This window comes from Drosophila bipectinata, chromosome 2L (genome assembly GCF_030179905.1).
Source record: "Drosophila bipectinata strain 14024-0381.07 chromosome 2L, DbipHiC1v2, whole genome shotgun sequence".
Lineage (NCBI taxonomy): Eukaryota > Metazoa > Arthropoda > Insecta > Diptera > Drosophilidae > Drosophila > Drosophila bipectinata.
The window spans coordinates 3,649,496-3,675,777 of NC_091736.1; the positions used below are offsets into that span (position 1 = coordinate 3,649,496).

The 26,282-nt window shown below is 45.2% G+C and overlaps 10 protein-coding genes across 16 annotated transcripts; 4 read left to right on the forward strand and 6 right to left on the reverse strand.

The window, feature by feature from the left end:
- The first annotated feature begins 285 nt into the window (after window positions 1-285).
- cup lies at window positions 286-9,794 on the forward strand. The gene is given in 10 exon segments (XM_070277547.1): window positions 286-603; window positions 663-931; window positions 933-980; window positions 982-1,092; window positions 1,094-1,120; window positions 1,235-2,068; window positions 4,196-4,753; window positions 4,815-5,538; window positions 5,590-6,339; window positions 9,655-9,794. Coding segments are annotated over 9 exon segments (3,324 nt in total). The 5' UTR covers window positions 286-603; window positions 663-673; the 3' UTR covers window positions 9,669-9,794.
- On the reverse strand, window positions 2,283-4,040 carry Galt (Galactose-1-phosphate uridylyltransferase). Its single transcript, XM_017240039.3, is given in 5 exon segments — window positions 2,283-2,875; window positions 2,878-3,052; window positions 3,127-3,332; window positions 3,392-3,561; window positions 3,695-4,040. Coding segments are annotated over 5 exon segments (1,053 nt in total). The 5' UTR covers window positions 3,714-4,040; the 3' UTR covers window positions 2,283-2,392.
- Window positions 7,159-8,776, reverse strand: Spn27A (Serpin 27A). Its single transcript, XM_017240038.3, has one exon. It carries the CDS (start codon window positions 8,550-8,552, stop codon window positions 7,203-7,205), a length of 1,350 nt encoding a protein of 449 aa, XP_017095527.2. The 5' UTR covers window positions 8,553-8,776; the 3' UTR covers window positions 7,159-7,202.
- LOC108124406 (uncharacterized) lies at window positions 9,440-10,178 on the forward strand. Its single transcript, XM_017240043.3, has 2 exons — window positions 9,440-9,581; window positions 9,655-10,178. The coding sequence occupies exon 2, from the start codon at window positions 9,655-9,657 to the stop codon at window positions 9,877-9,879; it is 225 nt and encodes a 74-aa protein (XP_017095532.3). The 5' UTR covers window positions 9,440-9,581; the 3' UTR covers window positions 9,880-10,178.
- cort (Cdc20/fizzy protein cortex) lies at window positions 10,167-12,099 on the reverse strand. The gene is made up of 6 exons (XM_017240034.3): window positions 11,857-12,099; window positions 11,667-11,795; window positions 11,190-11,604; window positions 10,764-11,132; window positions 10,554-10,703; window positions 10,167-10,494 (listed from the first exon to the last, which is right to left on the reverse strand). The coding sequence occupies exons 1-6, from the start codon at window positions 12,082-12,084 to the stop codon at window positions 10,235-10,237; spliced, it is 1,551 nt and encodes a 516-aa protein (XP_017095523.3). The 5' UTR covers window positions 12,085-12,099; the 3' UTR covers window positions 10,167-10,234.
- Window positions 12,100-12,101: 2 nt separating this feature from the next.
- Nse1 (Non-SMC element 1) lies at window positions 12,102-13,044 on the reverse strand. Its single transcript, XM_017240042.3, has one exon. The coding sequence runs from the start codon at window positions 12,946-12,948 to the stop codon at window positions 12,244-12,246; it is 705 nt and encodes a 234-aa protein (XP_017095531.3). The 5' UTR covers window positions 12,949-13,044; the 3' UTR covers window positions 12,102-12,243.
- A 207-nt stretch (window positions 13,045-13,251) lies between these two features.
- On the reverse strand, window positions 13,252-19,703 carry Nhe3 (Na[+]/H[+] hydrogen exchanger 3). 6 transcript variants are annotated; one of them, XM_070277544.1, is made up of 15 exons: window positions 19,117-19,702; window positions 18,001-18,125; window positions 17,741-17,935; window positions 17,391-17,680; window positions 17,181-17,324; window positions 16,788-17,094; window positions 16,618-16,729; window positions 16,404-16,557; window positions 16,288-16,339; window positions 16,021-16,056; window positions 15,655-15,851; window positions 15,484-15,592; window positions 15,274-15,423; window positions 14,107-14,128; window positions 13,775-13,980 (listed from the first exon to the last, which is right to left on the reverse strand). In XM_070277544.1, exons 1-14 carry the CDS (start codon window positions 19,445-19,447, stop codon window positions 14,111-14,113), a joined length of 2,220 nt encoding a protein of 739 aa, XP_070133645.1. In that variant the 5' UTR covers window positions 19,448-19,702; the 3' UTR covers window positions 13,775-13,980; window positions 14,107-14,110. The 6 variants fall into 6 exon arrangements, with proteins under 6 accessions (XP_070133640.1, XP_070133644.1, XP_070133642.1 ...); XM_070277539.1 differs by lacking the exons at window positions 13,775-13,980; window positions 14,107-14,128 and adding an exon at window positions 13,252-13,483 and having other exon boundaries at window positions 19,117-19,703; XM_070277542.1 differs by lacking the exon at window positions 14,107-14,128.
- A 26-nt stretch (window positions 19,704-19,729) lies between these two features.
- On the forward strand, window positions 19,730-20,789 carry LOC108124403 (sn-1-specific diacylglycerol lipase ABHD11). Its single transcript, XM_017240040.3, has one exon. It carries the CDS (start codon window positions 19,808-19,810, stop codon window positions 20,723-20,725), a length of 918 nt encoding a protein of 305 aa, XP_017095529.3. The 5' UTR covers window positions 19,730-19,807; the 3' UTR covers window positions 20,726-20,789.
- On the forward strand, window positions 20,769-22,377 carry LOC108124399 (acyl-coenzyme A thioesterase 9, mitochondrial). 2 transcript variants are annotated; one of them, XM_017240035.3, is made up of 3 exons: window positions 20,769-21,004; window positions 21,063-21,305; window positions 21,362-22,377. In XM_017240035.3, exons 1-3 carry the CDS (start codon window positions 20,845-20,847, stop codon window positions 22,357-22,359), a joined length of 1,401 nt encoding a protein of 466 aa, XP_017095524.3. In that variant the 5' UTR covers window positions 20,769-20,844; the 3' UTR covers window positions 22,360-22,377. The 2 variants fall into 2 exon arrangements, with proteins under 2 accessions (XP_017095524.3, XP_017095525.3); XM_017240036.3 differs by having other exon boundaries at window positions 20,798-21,004; window positions 21,058-21,305.
- Window positions 22,378-22,416: 39 nt separating this feature from the next.
- Window positions 22,417-25,866, reverse strand: Ube4A (Ubiquitination factor E4A). The gene is made up of 3 exons (XM_017240023.3): window positions 24,969-25,866; window positions 24,533-24,915; window positions 22,417-24,479 (listed from the first exon to the last, which is right to left on the reverse strand). Exons 1-3 carry the CDS (start codon window positions 25,693-25,695, stop codon window positions 22,605-22,607), a joined length of 2,985 nt encoding a protein of 994 aa, XP_017095512.3. The 5' UTR covers window positions 25,696-25,866; the 3' UTR covers window positions 22,417-22,604.
- Between the last annotated feature and the right edge of the window lie 416 nt (window positions 25,867-26,282).

The window sequence follows — 26,282 nt, forward strand, 5'->3', positions numbered from 1 at the left end:
ATTTAAAAAATCCCTCAAAAAATGTTCATTCTGATTGGAATGTTTTTAGTATTGTGGTTCATGTCATCGCTTAGTTTCGAACATGGGCATGGCAGTGCTGCCATATCCACAAGAAAATCGATATAATCAATTTAAATTACCGCCAAACATTTAAACTTAAAATAAAATCTATTGGATAAAATAAAGTATAGGGAATGTCTTTGGGATGTGATTTCCCTTAAATGTATTATGCTTCTAATAAATTCTAACAGAATATTGTGCCTACTTAAGCGGGGCTTATGCTGTCATATTCCTCCAGTATAGGGTTAAAATTTCAGCATTGATATGTCAACATATTAAGCCATTTAAAAATTTTTGTTAAAATCCTTTTCTCCGTCTATTTTTGGCTGAACTGATCATCCTCTTCTGCTTTCCACTCTTCGGTCTGGTATATTTTCGCGGTATTTTCCAATGTTCTTGCCGTCTCATCGTACCAAAGCCGAATAACGGATCTTATGATCGATCTTGTGTTAAACGTGATTTCGTTCTTTTTGAAATAGTTAAATTTTTCCATCTTATCAAAGGTTTTCGTTTTAAGTTTTAACCAAGAACCAATACAGCTTTGTAAGTATTCCCTCTTTGATTGGCCAATTATGCCCATCATGATTATAATTCTTACATAGCATAAAGTGCAATGCAAATGGCTGAAGCTGATCAAGAAAATGGCGCTGGCGCCCCGAAAATTGCCACCAACCCGGCACCCAGCCATCAGCTACTTTCCATGCCCAAGGATGAGCTGGAAGAGGTGCTGACCCCCAAGGGCGAGGAAGGAAAGTGTGCGTACCCGCCACCACCACCGCCCCCGACTCCTGTACAGGCTCCTCCGCCACCGGCTGCCAAAACTTCTGTTCCGGTTCAGTTACCGTTGGAGGATGACGAGGACGAGGCTAACTTCAGAGAAGTGGGAGGATCCATGCGCCCCACCCCCGCCGCCACCGCTGCCCTGGTAATGGTTATCTGTCTACTGGCCTGGGCTATCTAAAGCTGCCGGCTGTCAAGCTAAAGGATGCTCTCGAAAAGGCCATCAGCAAGCTGGAGGCCAATAGGAAGCTTCATAAAGGCAAGTCACGAAGTAAGTAGAGTCCTTCTTATCATATTTTAGTTCGTTAGGCTTGTAGATAGTTTTTTGTTTTCAAAAAATTCAAGTCTTCAAAATTATAGAAATATTGAATAAATTTTTATTGTTTCGCAATAGTCCAATCGCAAGAAGGAGATCGTTAAAAAGGAATCCATCGAAATGCTAGCTAGATTTCCAGAATCGAACGGAATGGGCGATGCTGCTCCTTTGGTGATCTCCACTTCGATGGACCTCATTGAGCACCCCTCGACCAAGAAACCGGCTGTGATAGTGCAGCTTCAGAGGCGGTTGAAAATCATGGGCTTGCTGGACAAACAAAATCGGATTTTAGGAGCCATTTCGCGCGAGGCAATACCGCTGTACGCAGCCGAGGATGAGGGTCTTGCCTTGCAGGTACTCTCCGCTCGGGCATCCACCCCTTACACTCAACCCACCAGCATGTTGTCCTGCACGGCCGTCAGCTGCGACCTGGAGCACGATTCGCCAAAGAAGCAGCAAGCCAAAGCTGTTGTAGTTCCCGAACCACGTCTAGCACAACAGAAACGTACAACTGGCACGCCTAGCCACAAGCCAGGAAACCTTCGAGGCCCTAAGACGACTCGCAATGCTTCCGTTGGCAGTGACAAGCCCAAAACGCTTTACACCCGCTCCAACCTGTTGGACATTCGCAACGGCATGTTCAGCGCGCTAATGCACCGATCCAAGGAGAGCTTTGTGATGCCACGCATTGCCACCTGCGACGACATTGAGTTGGAGGCGCGTCTCCGTCGCATGAACCTATGGCGCACTTCAGATGGCACACGTTTCCGGCCTCGGACCAACACGAATAACTCCAATGCCAACGGAAATGAGTGTATGCCAGCCTTCTACAAGAACAAGAACAAGCCGCAGCTAATAAGTGACGAGTCTATTATCCAGAGTCAGCCACCGCAGCTTCAAACTGAATTCCAGGTGAGTACATGCCAGCCTCCGACCTCGATGAGGTCTTTAAAATTTTGTAATGATGCTTTTGGAGGCTTAAGTCATCTCCATCTGTGGTTTCGACTGTTTGTGTTCATTGGGTAACCCAACGCCGCATTAGTCCCGCTCTTATCTGATAGATCAATGATTGCATTGCTTCACCTCCAGAGGTCATTGACAATCTCCCTGATCATTCCCTCGAGCATTAACGCGTTATTCTAGAATATTTATTTGTCGCATTTCATATTATTTCTCTAATAATTTTAACAGAAAATATAGTTTATAGTTAATAAAATCTTTTTAGCAGAATAGGTTCTACTTCTCAGAATAGTGCCTTGTTCCATCCACTTCCCGCAACCGCTGAGCCGCCTGCTCGGGTGTCAGGTCCCGTTGCGCCATGGCCAGGAGCTCGAAGCCCACCATGAACTTGCGCACTGTGGCTGAGCGAAGCAGTGGGGGATAGTAGACTGCGTGCAGGGTCGAGTGGGCACTGGAGGCGTGGGCGTGCTCTGGACCGGTGGGCGCACCGTGCCAGCCCATCGAGTACGGGAAGGAGCACTGGAACAGATTGTCGTACTTGGTAGTCAGCTCCTTAATGGTCAGGGCAAGATTTTGGCGTTGCTCCAAAGTTAGATCGTTGATGCGCTTGTTGTTGTTCCGCGATATGAGCATCGTCTCGAAGGGCCAGGTTGCCCAGAAGGGCACCACCACCAGCCAATCTGGATTCTCAATCACAATCCGCTCCCGCCGCTGCAGTTCTCGTTCCACGTAGTCGGCCAGCAGAGGTCGCTCAGTTGGTAGGTGTAGTAGGCGCGCAGACGCTCCTGCTTGATCTGCGGTTCGGTGGGCAGGAACGAGCAGGACCAGATTTGGCAGTGGGGATGCGGGTTGGAGCAGCCCATAGAAGCTCCCTTGTTTTCAAAGATCTGAACCCAGGCATAAGTGGCACTAAGCTCGTTAAACTGCCTGATCCATCTAGATAGGGGGCGCGAGATAAAAGTGGGTATTATTACTAGTGTTATCTGAGCTGCCATAAATCCTCCACTTACTCGTCGATAACAACCTCAATTTCCGCTGCACTCATCGTGGGCAAGGTGAGATTCGATTTGGGATGAAAGCACATCACACGGCAGTTGCCCCGAGCCGGAGAGATCTGGAACAAAGGGTCGTCACCGTTGGGCGGGACGGGCACTGACTCCACCAAGGCCGGAAAGTCGTTGTCGAAAACATAGGTGCTTTCATAGGCGGGTGTTTCCTAAAAAAGTGGGTACAGTTTAATATTATTGTTAATTGTTATGTTATCTTTCCGCTTACAATTCCATTGGGGCGTGTCACTCCGGGGCAGAGGGGATTGCTGGGATCGAATTCGGGGACCTCGTTCTTCTGCGGTTTCTCCTGCTGGCCCGACCACGGGCGTTGGGTACGGTGTGGGCATACCAGGACCCACTGGCCATTCAAAGGATTAAGGCGGCGGTGTTGGTGTTCTGTAAAAGTATGTTAAAGAAATCTTTATTAGTTTCTTCAAAAGCTATCTGGAAAATTATTTAATTTAAGTCGATTTTAATGACACCGCCTGTTCACGAGACCTCTGGGTGTTTTTCCATACGCTCCACCTACCACTGGCCACAAACTGCATCGTGTCGAAAGCCTGGCGATCGTATCGCTTCGATCGGATGGCGACTACTGTGTTTACAAATATTGGCGCGGCAGGTCCGTAATCGTGGCGGCCCACGAGCTAGCACAATGTCAACTGGCAGCTTTCCGATTATGCCCGCTTTGGCTGTTGCTGTTGCTGTTCCAATTTCTTGGTCGGGCAGACCGTATTTTCCGCATTTCTCTCCCGCATTCTGATGACACTCTCTTTCCGCTCTTCTCGCTCAGCTCTGCTCTGCGGCAACTAATGTATATTTGATCCAAGTACTCTGCTATTTTGATTAAATGTTGTTACCTATCTCTCCCACTCAGCTGATTAGTGAGAGGGGGAGGCATAAAGACCACCTGCCGTTGAGCTAGTGATGAGCTAGGGGCGATAGGTTGCCTATCGACATTTTCCGCAGCTTTTCGATAAATTTGATCAAGTTTAAATTCTTATATGCATACACTTTTTTTGACGTCTAGGATCCCGCTATTGTCAATCAAAGACGAATTGGAAGCGGTCGTTTTAATCACTCCAAGTGGGGCTATAACGACTATAGTACAATGTCAGGGCACCACAACGGAAAGGCTCATCATGATGATGCCAATTCAAAGCACCAAAGCAGCACCAACATGACAGTTCATCAGTTTTTCGACAGTGGCGATATTAGCAGCAACCGCCACATGAATGCACGGCCAAACACCCCGATCATGGGCATGTCGAACAACCGCTCCGAGAACGATACCCTGGGCTCGAACGAGTCCAGCGAAGATCTGAGTCGTGCCAACGAGAACTATGTGAAGCGCGTCATGTCCGGATTTCTGGTTGTATCGAAGCCCAAGTCCCGTGAAAACGAGGAAAAACATCACAGGCGCTATCGGAATCAGAGCGAGGAGCCAGAATGGTTCAGCTGTGGTCCAACCTCCAGGCTGGACACTATTGAGTTGTGCGGTTTCGACGAGGAGGAGGAAAAGATGCTCAAAGAGGGTCACAAAGCTCAGCCGGCTGGAAAGATCGAAAGGGAAGGTCAAAAGCATAAGGTTGGTATAAGCTCACCATTTATAATCCAATATATCACACCCTTATTATCCCTAATCCTAGATGGAACCCAACAAGTACAAGTGGACGCACTCGGATTCGGTATCTGGTAACAAGTTCATCCCCAAACACGATACCAACAACAACCAGAATGTGGAGAACATGAACAAGGTGCTGGCCAGCGAGCAGCAGCCTCCACTGAAAGAAGACAAACGCTCGGGCTCATTCCGCCCGTATCAAGCTGATAAATTTAATCAAAATCAAAATGCGTATGAGAACAGCAATCATGCCAATCAGCCACAGCCGCCGCCAAACAATTCCAAATTCATGTCATTTTTCGACCGTGAAAGGAACACTTCGTCGTCGTCGCTTAATGAATTCTTCAAGCAGGCTATGAATCAGGGTCATGCCACCAATCCCGAGCAGCCCAAGTCGCTGGGCAACATGAATCAGATGCCGTCAGTGGAACAACTTGAGGCCAAGTGGCGGCGCAACTCCGTGTCTTCTGCGGGAGAATCTGCCATGAAACAGTCCGATAATTTCCAGAAACTTATTGGATCCCTTAGTGCGGCCAAGCCACAGGTTCAGACCCAACCACCGGCTGTTGCCGGCAATGATGCCATTTCCAACTTCATCATTCAGCAGCAGCAGTATCAGCAGCAACAACAAAAGCAACATATGATAATCCAGCAACAGCAACAACAGACCGCCTTCTTGGCTGGTTTGCAATTAAAGGCGATTTTAGGAAGGGCCGATACTCAAATGCTTTTACTACGTCTGACCAAAGGTGAGCCGTATAATGTAGTCATTATTATTACTTTATTACATCGTCTTTTAGGAGAAATATCTAAGCACGGACTATTGGTGCAGTTGGCCAATCCTCGCCTCTCCAATATGGATCGCGAGGCCATCACAGCCGTGCTGCAGTTCACCAACACCCAGCAGCAGCAGCAACAGCACCAGCAGCAGTTGGACATGCTATCGAGCACTGTGATTGCCAGCCAGCTACAAAATCTCCACAATCTGGCCATAGTGCAGCAGACCCTGGCCACTAGGCAGCAGCAGCAGCAGCAATTGCAACAGATGCCGCCGCAGCAACTGTCGCAGGAGGATCTGCAGGCGCATGCCAATGTTATTATGCGAAATGCTGTGATGAAGCGCAAGCTGGAGGAACAGACCTCCAAACTGATCAATGCCAGTGCTAAGAACACTCAACAGCCGCCGCAGCAGTCGCGTGGACAGCAGCGTCATGGTCGACCGGATGCCTCCTCGAATGCGCTGTTGCAAGCACTGATCTCTGGCGCTAACAACAACAACCAGGCTGTGGGCCATCTCATGACAGGGCAGCACACCAACCACCGACGCGTCGCCAATGATGGAAACTTGCGTTTCACCGAAAATCAAAACTACCAAGCCACTGATGCCAGTCAACCTCACTTTGCCACGCAGTTCAAGCCGCATTATCAGCAACAAGTCGTCCAGCAGCCACAACAAGTACTATCGCAGCATTCGCACATTCGCCGCCAGGATAGCAACTCCCAGATGCAGGCTCAACAACCAACCATTGCGATGATGCCCAGCGGTCGAGGTAAGTGGGATTTTCAGTGGGAATAGCCCCAAGGGACATGATACGCCATTATCTTTACTAGAAAGATCCAAGAGCTGTTGTTGAGATGACTCAAGGTAGTCCCTTAGGTCAGTTGGCTTCAATTAGCTTCACATTCCCTTTGCCAGCACGAGTATATTTATCTCCGGGTTGAGTCAGGAGTCGTGATTCTCGAAAGCAGAGCAAATATGCACTTTATGAGCACTTTCACGTATTATTTGTAAACTGGTTTTCGATTACAAACATTGCACACCGTGTTTGTACGTCACAGTTGCATACAAACAGTCGGGGCAAGCCTCAAGATGTTATTTCTGGATATCATATCAAGCCCAAGGATATATATCCAAAGATTCCGTAGGTATGATGGTATAATGCAAGATAGTTTATGTAAAAAACCAAGTTCCTGGTCCAAAGTTTAGACGCTCTTGGCGTAGAACTTCTCAGTTCCCTGACTCATACATTGTATTTGTGGCTGAAAGTGTGCGCTCCACCCATTGGATATCGTTATTCGTTACGTACGTGGGACATTCCCAAAGTCTCTAAAGGTATTTGCATCTCTCGGAGGAGGCATAACTGTGTGTACACAATAAATCAACTATAGACAGTACCAGAGAGCACCTAAGTTTATCAGCCAATGGAGTGGAGTATGAGTCCCCACGATGAGGGGTAATCGGGTCTCACACGCATGATTATTATTATAAAATGCAGGTCAAGATCAGAGGCATTCAATGATTAAAAAAAACAAATGAGTTAGATGAGGGACCCCATTATTCCCTTCCAAGATTAAAACCAGATCGGGAATATATACTTTCGTCTCTAATTTTTATTGCATATTATTTATAAGTTCACTGCATGACGGGACTGTGGACTTTGCCGGCAAACATTATATTGCCGGTGGACTCCTCCTCGATAAAGAACACAAACGGACGATTCACGTTGAACTCCTCGATGGTGGTGCTGCCGCCGAACTTGTTCTCGATCTCCACGACGGTGGCAGCGTAGGCTTCAGTACCCTTTTCGTTTACCACGATGCCGGCCTTCTGGAGGATATCAGTGACCTTGACATTTCCAGCAACGTCAGCGCCGCGAGTTAATCCCGGCAAGGATGCAGTATTCTCGAAGATCTCACGCACACCCAGGCTGCGCAGTGTCTCCTTTAGATTCTGCTGGAATTCAAAGTGGAATTTGGGCAGGGTCACCTTCACCTTGACCTCCTCCATGGCCCACTGGGCGCCCTTCAGCTCGTCGTTCTCCAGGGTTTGGGCCAGCTCGTGAATACCATCGATGGTATACGGGAGCAGCACAAACATAGAGTTCTTTCCCTTATAGGGGAGGCGCAGGATTTGTGCCCGCAGCTTCTCAGAGTTGGTGTAGTAGAAGAAGTCCGTCTGCTCCATGTATTCCGCCCGCGACTGCGAGTCCTTGGTCCGGAAGAAGGGTCCCTGGAAGGTGGAGGCGAACTGTCTCCGCCACAGGCCGTTGAAGTAGATCAGATTGGTGAGCAGCATCACGCTGCTTTGGACGCTGTCCGGAGTAACAATCTGCTGGAGCCGGCCCTCCGTTATGTTCTTGGCCCAGTTGTTGATGGTGGCGGCTGCCGCATCCGCTTTGGTGAAGTCCACAGCCTCCACCTCGCTGTCGTAGAAGTGCTTCAGGGTGGCGGTGAACTTTTGCTGCGTCTCGATGAAGCTGTCCGTGAAGAGCTTGGTGCGGACGCTGAGCGTGTCGTGGACCTGGTTCTCCTTCTTGAACGAGTTGAGGGTTTTGCGGTAGAACTCGCGCACATTGTTCTGCGACCGGATATCGGTCTGCGTGTTGGCCAGTTCCCGTTGGGTTTGGGTTCCGGCTCCGGCGGCCTCGGCCAGCAGAGCCAGCACCAACTTGACGGAGAACGGCGATAGGATGACATTCTTTCCAGCCGTTGAACCGTCTTGGAGCACGGTCTTGAGCAGATGCCACGAGAAGGGATCGTGTGAGTCGCTCCGGAATGGAACGAAGGTGTCGATGTCGTCATAGGATCCACCACCTTGCAGAGCTCCAGTACCAGTGCCGCTCAGGCTGGGCACCTTGTCCGTTCGGGTCTCAAAGACGCCTTGTGGCGTCGTTAGCGTCGTGGGTATGGAGTTGGCCTCGGTGGCTGCCAAAAATATGACCGCCACCAGCAGCCCAGCCAATTTTCTGCTTATCATTCCCATTGTTGCTTGCTTTGATCTTCTGGCGTTTGCTTCTCGTTTAGCTGCTTCTTCTTCTGCGTTGTCGCCGTCGTCGTCGTCGTCTCTGGGAGGCAGGCAAAACAACTGTTAAATAGATTCTTTGGAGCGGTGGAGCGGTGCGGTGGAGCGGTCGGGCGGAAGGGCAGGGCGCAGGAGAGCGCCAGCAAGCGATAACCGTTTGACGCGCCGTTCCAACTGAGAGTGACTCAAGAGCCAAGCGGGCTGGCCATTTTAAAAACCAGCTTCAGTTTCAAAGCTGCCCTCAGTCGCTGTCTCCGGTTCTGCCGCAGTCGCAGCCGGCTTCGACGTGCTCTTGATGGGACTCCCATTTGGGGGCTTCATACACACATGCACATACAAACAAATACTTTCCTACTAACGTCACGGAATTCCTAAAAGAAATCTCTTGAAAGGAATAGAATCAAATTAACGGTTTTTTAAGATGTTTTCCCATTTAACGACAGAGCACTGTAATGGGTTCCCTATCCTGTTTCTTTTTCCCCATTTCCCGTTAGTTTGGGTTTTTTGTTTTCCAAGAACCTGATATTGGTAGATTAGCATATAGTTTTTGACGTCATAGTTTTCCTTACAAAGTCTGCAAGTCACCCAGCACATCGATATTTAATTGCTTGTTTAATATATCAATAATTCAAATTTAAATAAACCCCCCAACAGTGGGGCCAAGTGTGGCAACCCTGCTGAAACCAGTGTTGGTGAACCGAATTTTCTTGTCAGCTGTTTCCCCCAAAATCCCATCCATGCGTTGATGTAACAGTAACCGGCTGAGAAAATTTCGCATTTAATGTTAAATAAATAATTAAATTAAATCAACGACCGTGCCATGCAAATTCGTCGTCCTCGAGGTGTTACAGTTCCGCAGTTGATGGTGGTAACGGCTCTTGGGGTCCTGGGAGGAGTCTACATTTGGCAGCCACTAATTCTAAAGTACAAAAACGATAAGAAAACAGACGGTGGTGATCCTGCAGGAACAGAAGCTACACCTCCGACAAAGTGGGATACCATTCAGCGACATTCCCGAGTTTCTTACTAACTGGCTTCTGTATTTTTCTCTTTTTTTCCCCAGATGAGTTTCATTAATGGATTCAGGAATTTTGCATCGACGACTGTCGGTCTGATGGCCATTGGCCTTGGATCCACTGCCCTAATCTACGGAGTAAATCGCATATTTATACAGCCCCATCAAAACCAGAAACGCCGGCTGCAAGCCGAAGCCTGTGCAGAGTACTTGTTTCATCAGGAGTTGCAGCATCAATCCGCCAAATCGAACTCTACTCGAAGCGAACAATGAGATGAGATGGAATTAACGTGATTTTACAAAAATCTTTTTTTATATATCTAGCATAGCATATAGTAGTGTTTAGCAACCAAATTTCAAAGCAGTAACCATGGTGGAACGATGGAATTTTACTTTCATAAGTCCATGTTTGCATAAGCAGAGGAGAGGACCAATATTAATTTCGAGAACTTGGCATATTTTCTTATTTTCATCATACTGTAAAACGATTAGGTTAATATCCAATGAAATTTTTATGAAAGAAATATGAATTGATTAAATAAATTGAATAGCACGATTGGTTGAAATATAAATTACACATTTTCTATTGATTATTACACATTAAAGAACACAAAATAATCCTAACAGGTCACCGCATACCTTTAAACAGGCACAAAGAGCTACAATTTTCTTTGGACTTCTGAAGTTTCCGGAGTATGGCGTATTTCTTGTGCGTGGGAATGAAATTCCACAGGGAAAATGTCTCGTCAAGGCCACCTGTGGCTATATTGGTTCCATCTGGACTCCACATCAAAAACAACGTCCCGCGGCTTTGATGCGACAACAAGTCAACCACTCGATTCAACGAAGCAAGCACCAGGATTTCACACACCAGATTCATGTTATTATCTAAAGATATGAGAGGTCATTAGAAAATATAGTTTTAATGTGGATGTCATCAATCTTACCCTTTCGAATGATGTTGACCAGCAACTCTCCCGTGATCTTGCTAAATGTAACGGCCTTAATAAAGATCCTGTCGTCCTTTCGTCTGTACGAAGCCACAAACTTTCTACTCGTCATGTTAAATATAAATATTGAGGCAGGACGACGCTCAGCTAAGGGATTTTCATTTCAATAAAATTAAATAAATTTAAAAAAGTTAATCAAACTCTTACCAATTACCAAGTCCTCGCCGGTCCATGGATGCCAATCAAAAACCGCAGATCTACAGCCCAGCTTGAGCAACCGTTTCTTTGAAAAGGCATCGAAGATGAAAATAGTTCCATTTGTATCACTGGAGGCAATGTACTTCCCGATTGGGTCGAACTTAATCTTGGTAATGGGGTGACGGTGTTCGCGGATCTGCGTGGACTTTAGTTTGGGATAGGTGAGGACAATAATCACTCCGCAGTTGGTTCCACAGAAGATCTCATCGCCGTTGGGAGACCACTCGATACAGCAAATGTGTCCCATGGACTTCATAAAGTATCTGCGAAAGGTAACCAAGAACTCCATGTCAGACATTATCTCCCAGAAGTCCAGTACTGATGGATTTCAAAGGAGTTAGTGGATGTCAACGAATGGGTTTTCGAAATCTGTACCTGGATAGCTGCCGTCCATGCAACCGATGGCCAAATGCTTCCCATCTGGGGAGTACTTGAGCGATGTCGGCGACTCCAGCTTGAAAACCATGGTCTTCTCGTCTAGGTTGCGCCACAGCATGATGTCCTGGCTGGAGGAAATAGCCACTTGATCGGTAACAGACCAGTCCATCATATTGTTGTCGATGGGGTAGCAGATGCCGGGCATCTCGTGTGTGGCATTCTGGATACTGTAGGGACGCGCACGTGGATCACAGGGCCAGTCGGAATCTATGGAACTGCTGGCACCCCCTTTTACCCTGGAACCCTGCAGGTTGTTGAACTGTAAAAGGCGGCGGTCCTGAATATTAAAAATGTGATTCATATTGGAAACGAAGCTGCTCTGCCGCCAGTAACTATCCGTCACCGTGACGCCCTATTAAAATGAGAGATATTGTACTGGTTAGGATATTGGCCAATCCAAACAATGATCCTTACCGTTTCCAGAATATCTCGCTCCTCTTGCTCTCCAATGTACTTTAGATTTAAATCCATATTCTCCCGGTCAAAGCGCTTGGGTATAAACCTTTCACCGTAGTAGGAATGCTCTGGGATTTGGCGATCACTCTGATAAAACCGAAATTATAAAAGTGTTCAGTTTCTATTAGTAGCCAAGGAGCAGGTATACCTTAAAGACCGCCTCCTGTTGCCAGTTTTTGCGGCGCACCTTTGTGAAAGGGGTGAGGGACTTTTTGTCCATTTTGGAACGTTTATCGGGACTATAACAAACACTCATCTCGTCGAGAATTGATTTCGTTCTGCGATTCTTTCGCCATTTTATTGCAACGCTCACCCTGAGCACCGATATTGGAGCCTCGAGAGAATTAAAACAGTTATTGGGGCCCACAGTAATCATCGGATAAAAGGAAACTCTTAGTCTAGCACCACAATATGTGTGTAACATAATCTTTAATTTCTTAAGCTCTATTTTACATATAGAACATTTGTCTTAATTTTAAGGATTTATCAGGAATGAAATTTTATATCTTAAAACATACTTTTTTCCTTGATCTGGCTAGGATGCATCAGTGGACCTACGCAAGGGAGTTGTCCATAAGTTGCTGCAGGAAGGGCAGATATCCCGTTTCTGCAGGTACTTATGTATACATTCTCGATGGAACTGGATCTGGCAAGACGAACACCTGATGTCCCACATCACCAGACCCTTGCATAGCGTGCAATTCTTTATATGTTCCGAATAGTTCGAGCTCAAGTAGAAGCTGAGTTCGACGAGGCTGCGCGGCCCGAGGTAGAAGCTGTCGTCAATCTCCTGAAAATACCCCATATTGCACCACTTCTTCAGGAGTTGCTGCATGTGACCTTTATGCAATGACTTGCTGTGCATGTTTTCATTGTAGGCTGCGTTCCACGGGATGCAACAATCCTCTTGTGAGGCAATCCGGTCCAGTAACTTTGAGAAATACTGGCACTCCTCTGCGGTCAGTCCCGTGTTTACAACGGTGTCCGGCGTCGCATCGGTCTTGGAGTACACCAGGTACTCCTCACTCGCGATGTTGTACTTGACGAATACCAAAGACTGGCCAAGATTATTAATAGAGTCGTTTATTTCGCCAACAAACGCTTTGATTGCCTCCTTGCTTGTGGGCTGCCTGACTTTGTGCGTCTCACACAGCGGCGTCAGGATTTGGCTGATCATTTGGAAGGACAGATAGCTGTGATTCTTGCAAGCGCGGATGAAGCTGCGCTTGACTAAATCCATGGTGGCAGGATTGTAGATTTACACCATTCCATAAGAGGCAGAAGATATTGCAATGTTTTTGCGCGCTTTCGTAGTTAGCTGTCGATATCGATAACATTTTCCCCATACCGATTATTTAGAGAGGGGCCTGCTTCGATAAGCTAAAAAAAGACCGCCATAATTCAAATATCATTCGTTTAATAAATTTTATTTTTCATCACTTAATAATTAACAGCACAACAATTAATATCTTCAAAGAGCTTTGCTTTGATTTAAGTACAGCGTATGTATATAGAACGAATTTGCAGAGATACAAATTAAAATTATAATGGAATAAAAGGTTAGTTTGAGAATTTTAAGTACATCAATTTTAGCCTCCAAAACTATATATTTACACTAACTAGTTTTTGGTAAATCAGAGATAATCTTTTAGTAAAATTTTTCCAAAAATTATGGTTGATTATTGTATCCTTGCCTCCTATAACTTTTTGCCATAAAATCCTAAAAGTCTGATTCGCGTCGACACAGGACTTTGAACGTGTTCCAGAATCTCCATCTGAATTCAAAATTTTTATTTCACGCGAATATAATTAGGTTTGCATCACATTTAATGCAAATAAAAAAGAGAAAGAAAAATTCTGTAAGTATCTTCAATAAATATTTATATTTTTCATAAGTATATTTATTAACTATGGCGAAACTAATTTACATACATATATGCAGAGAAAAACAGTTTAAACAATATTGAAACAATGAACTTAATATTTATTTGTGTGATAAGGTATAGGTGATTCATATTGTGTGAGCTCGATGATTGGTAGCCAGTTTCAGCAAAGACCTAACTCAATTTTTAATTCGATCGGTATCAGTAAACGCTAATTTATTTATTTTTATAACTACAGTTCCAAATCACATTGTTTAAACAAGAAGAAACATAAGAGTAATAATCTAATTTGTACATTTTTCCATATTTTTTCATTTCAAATGAGACCAATTAAAATAAATAACAAAAAAGTAAACTTAAGTATAAACGTTTCGATGCTCGTCTTCAACCTAAAATATAGAAATGAATAACATTAAACAAAATAATAATTGGCTTGGTGGTGTTTTAAAAAATAAGCGAAAATCATAGGAATGATAAATGAGGAAATAATCTGCATTTAAATAATTTGTACTTACATGGTTAGTCGCGTGTTAGTATCTAAGAAATAAGATTATGGAAATAAATACAAAAATTAAAATTGTACAATAGAAACGAAGATCTTAACAGCAGTGCGCTATAAGAAGCCATTGGTTATTCATTTCTTAGACTGACAGACAGGCTCTCTGGACTACGGTTATCATTATGTTTGGGTCTCCGTCTGTGCCACCATATTTAGTACATACAATATTTGTTTTACCAAGGAAAAGTAGACAAAAAACAAACAAAGGTTGGATATTAAAAATACTAAAGAAACTTCTCTAAATATAAGATTTTTTTTTTTTTTAAATCGCCCGTTTAGTCCGGAGAAATCTTTTTACATGAAATTATTAGTAACCAGGCTGAGATCATTTTCAAGGTGATTGGCCGCATTTAATTGGATTGACTTTTGCGTTAGTAGGCATACCAATGAGTCATATAGATAGATAGTGTCAAGAGATGTTTTTTTTTGTATTTTGAGATGAATGCAGTTTCGTTGGGAGCAGAGGAATTGGCATTTGTTGGCATTGTTGGTTTCGTATTTCGTATTTTTGTTGGTATTGTTAGAGCAACCAAAGTTAAATTGATAAATAGTCCACATGAGTAGTTTGTTAGATGATTAGATTAATTGTTCGAAGGAAAGACAGAAAGAAAGATGTCGCAGAAATGATTAAATAAGTAAATTAATATCATCGCTGCCAGAGTTAGGTTTCGAGTATATAAATATATTTGGTAAAGCATGCATTAAATAGTAGTTAACAGTCAAATCAATATTACATAAGTGTTTCAATTTTATGCTAGAATCGCTCGCTTGCCGTCGCACAACTTATACAAATAATTAACAATATTTAATATACATAACAATTCCGATATCATACACCCAATGTAATAAGTAATAAAATGATTTCCATACAAAATGAAAAACAAAAATCACATTTTGGCCGAGATTAAAGTAATAACAATATGTCTACTTTGCCAAAGTATCTAAGGTGTGGTTTTTTTTGACTATTTTTAAGTTTGGCATTGTTCTCGAGTGTTAATGGCCGGCTTGCTATGCCTAGGATTAGTCTTTGGTTCTGGGTGGGGGTGCTTCATTCTTTCGGTTATTCAACATTTCGGTAGCTAGCAAGTAGATGGTGGTTATCGCCGGTGTAACGGATACTTACGCGACTTAGTGAGTTGCGCCGCCCCACACTTGCGCCTGTTCCTGATCCTGGCCCACCTGCCGGCCCCCCGTCCTGGCTAAGGCCATTGCCAGTATCATTGTCTATGCATATATCGGAGTCCGAGTCGACACGCCGGAACTCGCTACCATCCTTTTGGTTGGTAGAATTTAGATTAATGTGGGCTAACTATAAAATAGATCTTTGACTTACCTGTGTCAGTTGCTGCGTGGTGGTGAGCAGCCTGGCGATGGGATTGCAACAAACGGGCAGAGTCTCTAGGAGTGTGGGTCTCGAGTGGGTCAGCAGCGGTTTCATGTACCTGGCGGATCATAAATAGTTTTCTTAGAGACGTTCTGGCTTAGACTATCTTCATCTACTCACTTGGTGTCAAAGCTTCCCCAGATCCTGGCGAGAATTGCCTTTTCATGACTATTGCGGCGACGACCGCCACTAGTACCGCCCAAACTTCCGTTTGGACCATCGATTGGCGTGTCCAAGTTGGACTCCGTGCCTCCCGAGATACGCAACTTGCCGCGTCCTCCGCCACCGCTCTCCACATCCTGCAAGTAGCCATCAGACTAACACAGAGTTCAATTAAATGGAATTAGCACTACTTCTGACAGGGTTTTTGTACAAAAAATAAAGCTAATAAAAAGGCCTAACTAAAGTAAACATAATGGGGGAATGCACGAGTAATAAACAAATAATATCTATAGAAATGCATTGAATGATCGTTTCCAAACCTACCGTCTGCGGATGTGAATTGTCCATTGAATTGTAAACCTTTTTAAGTGATGGTTTGATTTTGTGAATTGCGCAGAAGTTTATAAACAACAAAAATTAAAAGTTAAATTTAATTATTGGTGAGAGAGTTAAAAAATGTATTTTTTACAATTATATTCAAGCGAATATTAGAACATTTCGGCAAGCTACACCTACACTTAACGAGATCTAATCTAATTTGATGGCCTACACTTTATTAACTCAAATGAGGGCATTTGTTTTCATACTCACACTGTGCACTTGGTAATTATTTAATTGTTCAGTCTCATCGTCAACCCCAACACTGCAATTAAGAGTTTCCAGCTATTAGGAAATGAGTTAAATTGAATGTTTAGTCACGAACTCACGGTATTTTCAACCAATTGAGCAGAAAATTCGCCGCTCCACCCTGTATAATGACCGTAAAGATAACAATCAGGGATGTTGCCGTCAACATGGTCTGTCGAGCATCAGACACTGTGTTGCGAATCGCCAGGGCAAAGGACATGGCGCCTCGTAAGCCTAAAATATATTATTTATAATTAGAAATCGATATACCATTCATCAGTTAGTTTCACTTACCAGCAAAGAAGAGCATGTGCTGGAAGTTTGTTGAGATTTGGGGCTTTCGCCTAATATTCAGCAGCCAGGATAAGGGATAAACGTTGACAGCGCGACCTATCGCGGCGCAGATCTACAAATTAAAGTCTTTAATTAATTTTTAAAAGAAATATCAAGATTAGAGAACTCACAAAAGCTGTTATAATGAATCCTGGATCAAAATGATGTTTTGGAAAGGTAAACATCGACACTCCAATGTAGGAAAAGATAAAGTTCTCTGCCAGGAAGTTCAGTAACTCAAATATTTGTTTTGTTCGCTGCCGGGAATCCTCTGAGAGATTGTTGTAGGTGTAATGGGCCTGACAGATGCCACAGAAGAGCACGGCCACCACTCCCGTCAGCTCCGTGGCCTCAGCCAGCAGGAAAGTACTGTAGCTCATGAGGACGAATAGAGCAGACTCCAAGAGCGGGAAATCGCGTACCCGCGTAAACTTTGTCATGTGCGGTGGGAGTTAAGGAAACCATATACTTAGCTGTAACTTTAAAGATTATTTAAAAAATATAAATGTTTGTTTAAAAAGGATATCAATGCTGTCAGACAGCCCATCGCAGCTCCAATCATCAGCGAAAGTAGGAAGATGGAGAAGAAATCGCTCAGAGACCGCAAAAACGCCGTCGTTTCGAACTCTCCAGAGTTGGAATAGTGTTCTCCATAGTTTTGAATAGCTCTGAATAAAGAATGGACATAAAAATCAGAAATACTTTTATAATTAAGAAAGTAATTCAATGCTAACCCGCTCAGAACTATAGCCACGGCATCGTTCAAGACAGATTCACCCAAAACCAGAGCGTATAGATTCACATCGACCTTCAGGTCACTGAAAATGGCCAAAATGGTAAGAGGGTCTGTGGGCGAAATCAGGGCTCCAAAGTAGAGGGTATCCAAGAACGTTAAAGTGCTGCTTAGGTAATTGGGCATCAGCTTAGCACAGCCGTACATGAAGCCACCGATGAGGAAGGCCGACAGTGTGGTCCCCACAATGGCAAAGGTAAGAATGGCACCCAGATTTCGAAAGAAATATTTCTAAAATAGAACAGTATTAGTAATAAAATATTATCGAATCTTTTAACCAAAGCATCTTACTTTTTTCAGGCTATACCCCGCGTAGAAGATAATCGGGGGCAGTATGATATTGAAAAACACCTCCGGATCAAATGTCGCCTTCAGATCAATTTCATTCTCATCCTCATTGTAGACCTGCCCACGGAAAACATAAGCATATGTTTTAATGCTCATGCCCTCCGGGAGCTTGGTACTATTGGTCTGGTTAACTGGATACTGAAATAAGACACAAAAATATATTATTATTGGCATTGACATTAAGAGGACCCTTTGGGACTAACCTTAAACCAGAGAGTATCCGGTGGCAGCTTATCGCTGTACGTCGGAATGCCCTGGGGCTCAACCTGCATGTGGACAAGGGTGGTGGAGGTGCCGGCATAGCGTATAATGGCTCCCACAATCAGACCTGAAATTAAATAAGTAAATTAATTGAATTAGAGATTAATTGAATTATTTGTTGAGTTTAATCTCTCATAATATTTAATCAACGCCTGACCTATCACAAATATGAGAGTGACTAATACTATGGGGCCAAGAAGTAGACCCTTATCAGTTCGGAAACAAGTGCTTAAGCGGTTTCTCTTATCGTAGTGCCGTTTCGTGCGGAATCTGAGTTTTGCGCCATATATTCATAAACAAAAAACCCGGCAGTAAAGGCCACTTGAAGGGATGATCAAATCGCTTCGTGAATAACAAAAAGCTTTCACCCCGCTTCCAGTTTGCATACTAAATAATAATTTCTCATTTACACCGACGACTGGGTGCCCGCCTAACCAGTTATATTGAATTGTTTCATTAGCTTTAATTAGTCGAAAGAAATCTTGTTGACTCGTCCAATATTACGAATGACCCTGGGTATTTGGATGTCTAACTAGAAACGTAGTCGTTGGATTCAGACGATCGAGAAGAGAATCGAAAACGGAAAACCCCAATGATAATGCATGGGTAAGCACGTCAAGGGCACGTGTCTAATATATATTTGTTTGCAAAAATAAAAGAGTTTTGTCTCTGTTGCGTGCCGGTTCTGTTCTATCCACGGTATGTACCCCTAAAACTGTTTATTGCATTACTTTTTAGCCTATCGCGGGTGTCGTTTAATGCCTCCCCAATTCCCCCAATGTCAATGGCGTGCACAAAAGCCTCATTTCGAATATATGTGACAACAAAGAGGTGGCAATGAGGGCGCTACGGCTACGGCTGCAGGTGCTGGGGTAACCTAGGTACAACTGGTAACCGATAACACTAGCCATTAGCATTGTTTTCTACATGAGTCAGTGTTATTGTGGACTTATACAGGATTTCTAATCAATATTGAAATTTATATTTGATTTATGTTATTGCTGAGCAAGCTGAGGCCCTCTCTCTATGTTTCCATCATGAAAATCAATAAGCCATACCGTAAATTACGGCCAGTCCGGTCTCATGCAGCCAGGATACTCGATGGTGCTTGAACAGCCATATGGTGAGAACCGTAAGGGCCAGCAGGAACACAAAGACGAGCAGATCGAGGCTTTGGATACGATGATTCAGAGTGGCCTTGGCGTCCAGTGCGATGTCAGTGTCCGTGGCGTAGCAGCCTGTCGTTAAAATACTCAGGATAATCCCCGCCAGAAGCACTGTCCTTTGCCAACGTCCACCCCAGGAGCCAGAACCAGGCTGATGGGTTGCTTTTATCCAGTGCCCGTTCGATGTCATCTCCTTTTCCGCATCCACTGTGTACGGGGACATTCTAGCTGATGTTTCTATTATTGCTTGCGCCCGCGGCCGAAAGCGAAATCGATTTTCGCGTTACGCCGTTCTACGCTTAATTGATTTCATGGGCCAGGAGGGGTGGGGTAGTACTGGGAGCGGGTCGGGCCGCGCTCCACCTATTCCAAATATTACTCGCAATACCGTTATGTAAAATATATATTAAAATATATTAGAAAAAGCTTTTCATTTTTGTGCACTTCACTCCGTAAAAAAGTAAGTTGAACCGTATGCCAATGCAGTGTGACCACACTCATGCAATAAAAAAATGCCAGGCTAACAGTTGTTATTAAGCTTTAAGAAATTATGTAACCTGAACAAGTACACACTGGCCACCAAATGCCGCTACAAAAAAACATTTTAAGTTCTCTCCTTGCAAGGACTGCGGCATGGACACGGCATCCCACCTCAAGTTTCCTGGTCCAGCGAACCTACTCCTCCCAACCAGTGGATCTGAGTTTTGATCTGTATCCACATGATAACCCCACCAAGCTGCCACTGGTCACCCTGCACGGGCTCTTCGGCTCCAAGCAGAACTGGCGCGGAATAAGTCGTGCTCTGTCGAAAACGAATCCCCGAAATATCTATGCCATAGATGCCCGCAACCACGGCGAGAGCCCTCACACTGAGGAGCACAACTCGTCGAGCATGAGCGCGGATGTGCGACATTTTCTGGAGCAACGGGGACAACCCATGGCTGCTTGTTTGGGCCACAGCATGGGCGGCCGGACCATGATGTACTTCGCTCGAGAGAACCCGACGATGGTGGAACGATTGATTGTGGTGGACATATCACCGATTGGCCTGCCGCGTTCCACCGCCCAAATGAAACTCATCTTTGATGCGATGCTCAGCATGAGCATCCCAAACACCTTGTCCATGTCCGAGGGCCGAAAGTTGGCGAAGAATCTACTGAAAGATCTTGACAATGAAACCGTCGACTTTATCATGCTTAATCTACGGAAAAATTCGGAAACTGGCGAGTTCTCTTGGGCCTGTAACGCTCAGGTGCTTAGTAGATTTACATCCCGCATCGACGAGTATCGGAATAAGTCTGACCTACTGCCACCGTACACAGGACCCACTACTTTCATTTGCGGATCGAGATCGCCTTACATGAAGGAAGATCACTGGCCACAGATTCTAGAAATATTCCCCAACGCCGAGATTCATTGGCTGGATTCCGGACATCTGGTTCATTTCGAGCGCCCGCAGGAGTTTCTCTCGATAGTCACCGAGTTCCTCAACAGATCGTAGAGAAACGGAAATATAAAATTATTTGTTTTAAAACCACATTCATAAATAAATTATGTTGTTATATTGTGTCATATTACCAAAGAGACATGTCTACAAACATTTGACACATTTTTAAATTTATGAAACATGAAATTACTTTCGAAATAAACACCAAAATTTTCGAAATGAGTGTCAGGAGCGCGATGTCCCTCCGGCGATTGTGTCCACAGCTGGGAGCCCTTCGCCGGAACAGTATGCAGACCCTAAAATATGATCACAGTTCGGGGACCTTGGAGGATGGTAACTCATGAAAATCATTCCATTCATTCAATCTCACTAATCCCAAGTCTAAGAACAGTGAAGCAGATGATACAGGACCAGCTAGGAGTTGAGCCGGGCTATCACACTGTTCCAAAGTGTAGAGAGGGCCTTCTGAAGTATCACCCGAAGCCGGAAGAATTGCCCGAACGCTCCATGAAGGATTCTTTCACATCAGCCACTCTACTCCTGGGATCAGATCCGCTAGTTCGCGAACGATTCGTTCAGGTTACGGGATATGTGAGAATAGGCAGGATAATGGAGGAACTGGACGTATTTGCTGGTAATAACTGAACGTAGTCTCTTTTTTATTCTACGCATAACATTTATACTTCATAGTCTGGATCTGTCATCGTCATATCCATTTGCCCAACTTACCAAAGGGTATTCCTCTTCCGTATACGTTCCTGACCCTTTTGGTGGATCAGGCCAAGTTCCTACAATCTCAATTCGACACAAATGTGGATGTGGATCTTTCTGGTCATGTGTCCTATACTGGTCGCAGCTCCATCGAGATTACTATGTATGTGCGGCAAAGTGGGAAGCTCTTATCGAAGGCTATTTTCGTAATGGTGGCCCGCAACGCTGTGAACAGTGCTCCGGCTCCAATCAATAAACTGGTGCCCGGAAACGAGCAGGAGGAGCGCATCCACAAGGAGGCCTTAGAGCGGCACAACAAGCGTCAGAAGATCCGGGCACAACCAGAATCGAAGGTGCCGCCATCCGAAGAGGAGGTTAAAATCCTGTATAATATTTTTCAGCGGACGAGGAGCAGCAAGGGAGATTTGGAGGCACCAGAGCTCCCGGAGGACTGTCGCTGGATGTCGGATACGCGGCGGGATTGCACGATTCATCCGTTTCCTGAGAACAGAAACAACTCGAACACCATCGGTGGCGGCTTCACCATTCGCCGGGCCTTGGAGACTAGTTTCATTGCGGCCAGTCTCTTCTGCGGCGCACCCGCCATGGTTAGCTTCTTATCGGACGTCACGTTTGAACGCCCGATACGCGTCAACAGCTTTATAACGATGTCAGCTTATGTGGTCTATACCCACGAAAACTATCTCCAAACGATGGTCACGGTGACGGCCATCGATGCCGAGACCGGCACCAGAATTCACTGCAACGCCCTGTACCTCACCTATGTCTGTGCCAACAAAATGAAAGAGGTGATGCCCAAGAGCTACCACGAGGGCTTGTGGAACCTAAGAGGACGTCGTCAATTTCGGCGCTTTATTAAATCAGCGAAACTGGAAGATTACGACAAGGATGGCCCGTCTTCAGATGACACAAAACCTGATACGAAACCGTGTAAATGTGGTGATGGGAAGAAATAAAATTTTGGATGAATTGGAGTCGTAGATAGTCCTAGGGATGTGAAGTCGATGGGTATATTCATATACTAGACACTTTTATTCGACCGAAAGAAAAAACAATTAGGAATAAATTGTAACACCACTATCTGTACACTTATTGGACATACACGAAACAATGTATGATTGGAATTCTTATCGAGAATAATATTGACTATAGCCTGATCCGTTATCCCATGGAGCCACCTCTTTGGTTGGACAATGCATCCTCAACTCGAGCCCGAGCTGGCTGCATTCCGTTTTCCCTCGATCCACTGTTCGATCTCTCGCTTGAGGGCCTCGTTGGACTTCACCTTGTCCATGGTGAGTGGCTCGCGATTGAACGGATCTGTTTGGTCGCTCAGCAGATGTCGGGCAATAGTGGAACGATCTACGGTGACCTTCGAGCTGGGCAGCACCACGGGATCCGTCATCAGGGTGGAAATGATTGGGTCCAAATACTCATCCGGCGCATCGGCCAGCAGCTCCTGCTCCTCCTTGTACTGAGCGCCCATGCGCTTCACCTTGGCAGCGAACTCGGACATGTCGCCTATCAACTGCCCGCCTCCGATACGAATCAGAATGTTTTCGGCGTAACTAAATAGCTGGTCACTGTAGGATCGTCCATCCTGGGAAACGGCCAGGCAGAAGCTGTCGTTCTTGCTCAGGTTGATGTAAATATGGGAGATCTCGAGCACAGTCTGGGCCGGGTCGAATTCAAACTCCTTTTTGTCCTTCACGTTGAAGCGCTCCTTTCTTGGTCCAACCAGATGCAACAGGAAGTAGTTCAACATGGCGGCAATCCGGTCCACCATACTGTTGTGACAGAAGATGCTCTTTATCTCCGTCGTCAATAGCTTGAGGGTGTTGATTGTGTCCCTTCCCAGGATGTTGTCGAAGCGCGCCAGCATGCCTAGGTGATGCAAGTTGGTCAACTGTTGTTGGCGCTCGTTGTGCGACAAGCTGTTCCATTCACCGTTGTCCTGGGCTTGCTGAAGCTGCTTAATCTGCTCCAGATTAGACAGTGACTCGTCCAATACAAATATGGCATCGTTGATCAGCAGATTAATGAATCGCAAAAAGATCGGGGGCTCGATGGCCTCAATATTTTGTTCAGCTTCAACTGCCAGGTCCCGGAAGCACTGAACGTGCTCCTTTTTGGTCCAAAGGAACTCAATGATCGCGTACATTGGGCGGCGATAGTTGAACTTCTGTTCGAATTGCACTGACTGACCGGTCATCTCGATGCTGACGAAAACATTGAGCAAACTGCGAACCACTTTTAAGCGATCTGGATGATTGTCAAAGACGTGGGTTATAAATCTCTGTCGATTACTTCCCATCACCTGGGTCGGCAGCAGAAACTCTAGGGCCTCGGCGAGCTTGGCTCGCAAATGGGGATTCTTCACAAGGCCCGAGCTGCCCATAAACAACAGAATCATCTTGAATATGGCGTCGTGTGACGAGGCGTATATGTTAAGGTATTGGTCAGCGTTCAAGCGGCGGCAGAAGTTCAAGTAAGCTGCAATATTGTCAATGATGATTTCTGGTATGGACTGCATGTAAGGCGCCACAAAAGGGGGTGTGTCTGACAGGAGCTCCAAGTTCCGCAACACCTGCGGGGAGAAATCCTTCTTGTCCAGACACTGCTCAAAGTTCTCTCTGGGCAGCATGGCCACTTCCGTCAACCAGATGGCGGAGGCTTCGAAAAACTTGACCATAGCGGTGTCGTTCGTGGGTTCCGATAGCGTATTTTTAATGCACAGCACCTGTTGCATTTGTTCCATCATCATTCGCATCAGGTTTTTAGTTAGCTCGTTGTTGGGATCACTGTTCACCACCTCCCCGTAGGCTGTCTGAGTGTTCTGCAGTTCACGCATCACGCGATTCATACGTTCGATGCAAGGTCGATTGGCCAGTTGGAAACACTTGTGGGTCATGTAAAAGATTTCCGTCACGAAATTATACTTTTCGGCTGTTAAACGCTCCGATCCTTCTTCAGCGGGTAAGAGGCAGGTTTCCTCGTGGGCCTTCAATAGGCTAACACCCTTAGCCACACGATCCTTGTCGGCCACTGCACAGTATGTAGGATCAACGAGAAGAACCTGTGAAAAATGAGAGTAATTTAGATCCAATCGGAATCCAATAGGAAACCCACCTTAAATGTTGGTTCGCAGAGAGGGGCACATAGACGAGTCAGCACGGAACAGAGATTATTCATAAAAGAGTCACTGGCCGAGCTGTGGACCGTCTGATCCAGATTCAAATTAATGCTACTCCACAGATGACCACGGGATAGATTCGCGTCCAGACAATTGGCCAGCCACTGAAGCGTCTTCTTTTTAGTTTCGGGAGAAAGAACCAAAAGCTGCTTAACCAGAAGAAATATAGATTTCTGGTGATTGGAAAGCAGAGTCCAGAGTGCCGGATCGGTATGGTTTAACGAAAGATCTTTAAAGAACTCGAACTTTCCATTTTGAGTTTTCGGCAGAATCGAGATGCACAACAGACTGCCCAGTAGAGTGTCCATGTAGTCGCCACCTGAAGTAAATCAAGGAAGTAATACCAAAACATCTTTCAATGGTACCACAAACCTTTCGCCTTGGGATTGGGTGTGGTGTAGTCAATCAACAACTCTCCCAGGATCGCAGCTCGCTTGTCACGCACAAAGAAGCCTAAGATCCAAAATATGTTGTTTCGAAGCGTGATCAAGTTCTCCTTGACGATTTGTTTCTGCAGCTCGGTGAGCATAGGATAAAATATGGCCTTCAAGGCGCCTAGCGCCTCCATGCTCTCGTCTTCCTCCATCACCTTGCAAGTGACCCGAACCAGAAACTGTTGGGTGGTGGTGTCGTGCTCATCGGCCTTCTCGAACAGTTCCATCCATTGGGCTGCAAAGTTCTGGGGAGCAAACAAGTCCGGTTGACGCATGCAGGTGCTGGCGTTGTTCAGAATCAATGCCAGCAACTTTGAGCAATCAGCTTTCTTCTCGGCCTGAATGCGCTCGGCTCTTGAAAAAGCACCTTGCAAATAGTGTACGGCCCGCGACTCTAAGGCATCCGGGCTGGCGTTCCCAGAAATCTGGGTTGTATCGGTCAGCATGAGACGTTCGAAGAGGGCGTGGGCAAGAAGGTCCTCGGACAGGGTTTCGTCACTGGTGTCAACCACCACATCAGCAAGGGAAAGCAGACGTTTGTTGGCAGCCCCAGCCTTGTCCAGCGTAAACAGGAGCACCTCCTCGACAAGTTTATGGGCCACGCAATCGGACTTTGGGGCCTCCTGGAGAAGGGCCGCGAATGGATTCTCCCCGGCGCTCGACATCTTCTCTGAGTTCTCGTTTGGTGGTGCGTGGACGTAGCCCGTTAGTGTTTACTTGATTTCACATATAATGCAGACGTTTAAAAAATATATAAAAATATTATCGGAGCTGAATCAATTTTTTCCTGCCCCCGAAAACTTGAGACCCAGATGTTTGTGTTGCCGGACTTCCAAAAATATGTTGCTATGTTAGCTTGTGACAGCTGTTTACCGACAGGTGTGGCAGCTCCGTTCGTTATTTGAAGATACTTGGGAGCTTTTCAATTTTTGCAAAAATCCCAATAAACCTCAAACGGAATACCTGAATCGATTTGTGGATCAATTCCCCATAAATCTACATCAAAACCCTGGAACAAAATTTTTCATCGAAATTTCTTCAATTTTTGTAGGGGTACCCTTGCAAAAACCACAAAACCCGGATTTTTACTTTCGGCCCAGAACCATGTCTGTATCTTTGCCAATTTTCATCCGATTCTCAAACGGAATACCTTAATCGATTTGTGGATCAATTCCGCATAAATCTGCATCAAAACCCTGTAACAAAATTTTTGATCGAAATTTTTTCAATTTTTGTAGGGGTACCCTTGCAA

Coding starts and splice junctions, on each gene's coding strand:
- LOC108124399 (XM_017240035.3), top strand. CDS start 20,845: ATGAAACATGAAATTACTTTCGAAATAAACACCAAAATTTTCGAAATG. Junction 21,005..21,062: donor TTCGGGGACCTTGGAGGATG/GTAACTCATGAA, acceptor GTCTAAGAACAG/TGAAGCAGATGATACAGGAC. Junction 21,306..21,361: donor GGAACTGGACGTATTTGCTG/GTAATAACTGAA, acceptor TATACTTCATAG/TCTGGATCTGTCATCGTCAT.
- LOC108124406 (XM_017240043.3), top strand. CDS start 9,655: ATGAGTTTCATTAATGGATTCAGGAATTTTGCATCGACGACTGTCGGT.
- Nse1 (XM_017240042.3), bottom strand. CDS start 12,948: ATGGATTTAGTCAAGCGCAGCTTCATCCGCGCTTGCAAGAATCACAGC.
- Nhe3 (XM_070277539.1), bottom strand. CDS start 19,447: ATGTCCCCGTACACAGTGGATGCGGAAAAGGAGATGACATCGAACGGG. Junction 16,558..16,617: donor GCACATGCTCTTCTTTGCTG/GTAAGTGAAACT, acceptor AATATATTTTAG/GCTTACGAGGCGCCATGTCC. Junction 16,057..16,287: donor ATAATTACCAAGTGCACAGT/GTGAGTATGAAA, acceptor TCACTTAAAAAG/GTTTACAATTCAATGGACAA.
- Ube4A (XM_017240023.3), bottom strand. CDS start 25,695: ATGTCGAGCGCCGGGGAGAATCCATTCGCGGCCCTTCTCCAGGAGGCC. Junction 24,916..24,968: donor ACCCAATCCCAAGGCGAAAG/GTTTGTGGTACC, acceptor GATTTACTTCAG/GTGGCGACTACATGGACACT. Junction 24,480..24,532: donor TCTGCGAACCAACATTTAAG/GTGGGTTTCCTA, acceptor CATTTTTCACAG/GTTCTTCTCGTTGATCCTAC.
- LOC108124403 (XM_017240040.3), top strand. CDS start 19,808: ATGCCGCTACAAAAAAACATTTTAAGTTCTCTCCTTGCAAGGACTGCG.
- cort (XM_017240034.3), bottom strand. CDS start 12,084: ATGATTACTGTGGGCCCCAATAACTGTTTTAATTCTCTCGAGGCTCCA. Junction 10,704..10,763: donor CGGCGAGGACTTGGTAATTG/GTAAGAGTTTGA, acceptor AAAATCCCTTAG/CTGAGCGTCGTCCTGCCTCA. Junction 10,495..10,553: donor GGTCAACATCATTCGAAAGG/GTAAGATTGATG, acceptor TCATATCTTTAG/ATAATAACATGAATCTGGTG.
- Spn27A (XM_017240038.3), bottom strand. CDS start 8,552: ATGGGAATGATAAGCAGAAAATTGGCTGGGCTGCTGGTGGCGGTCATA.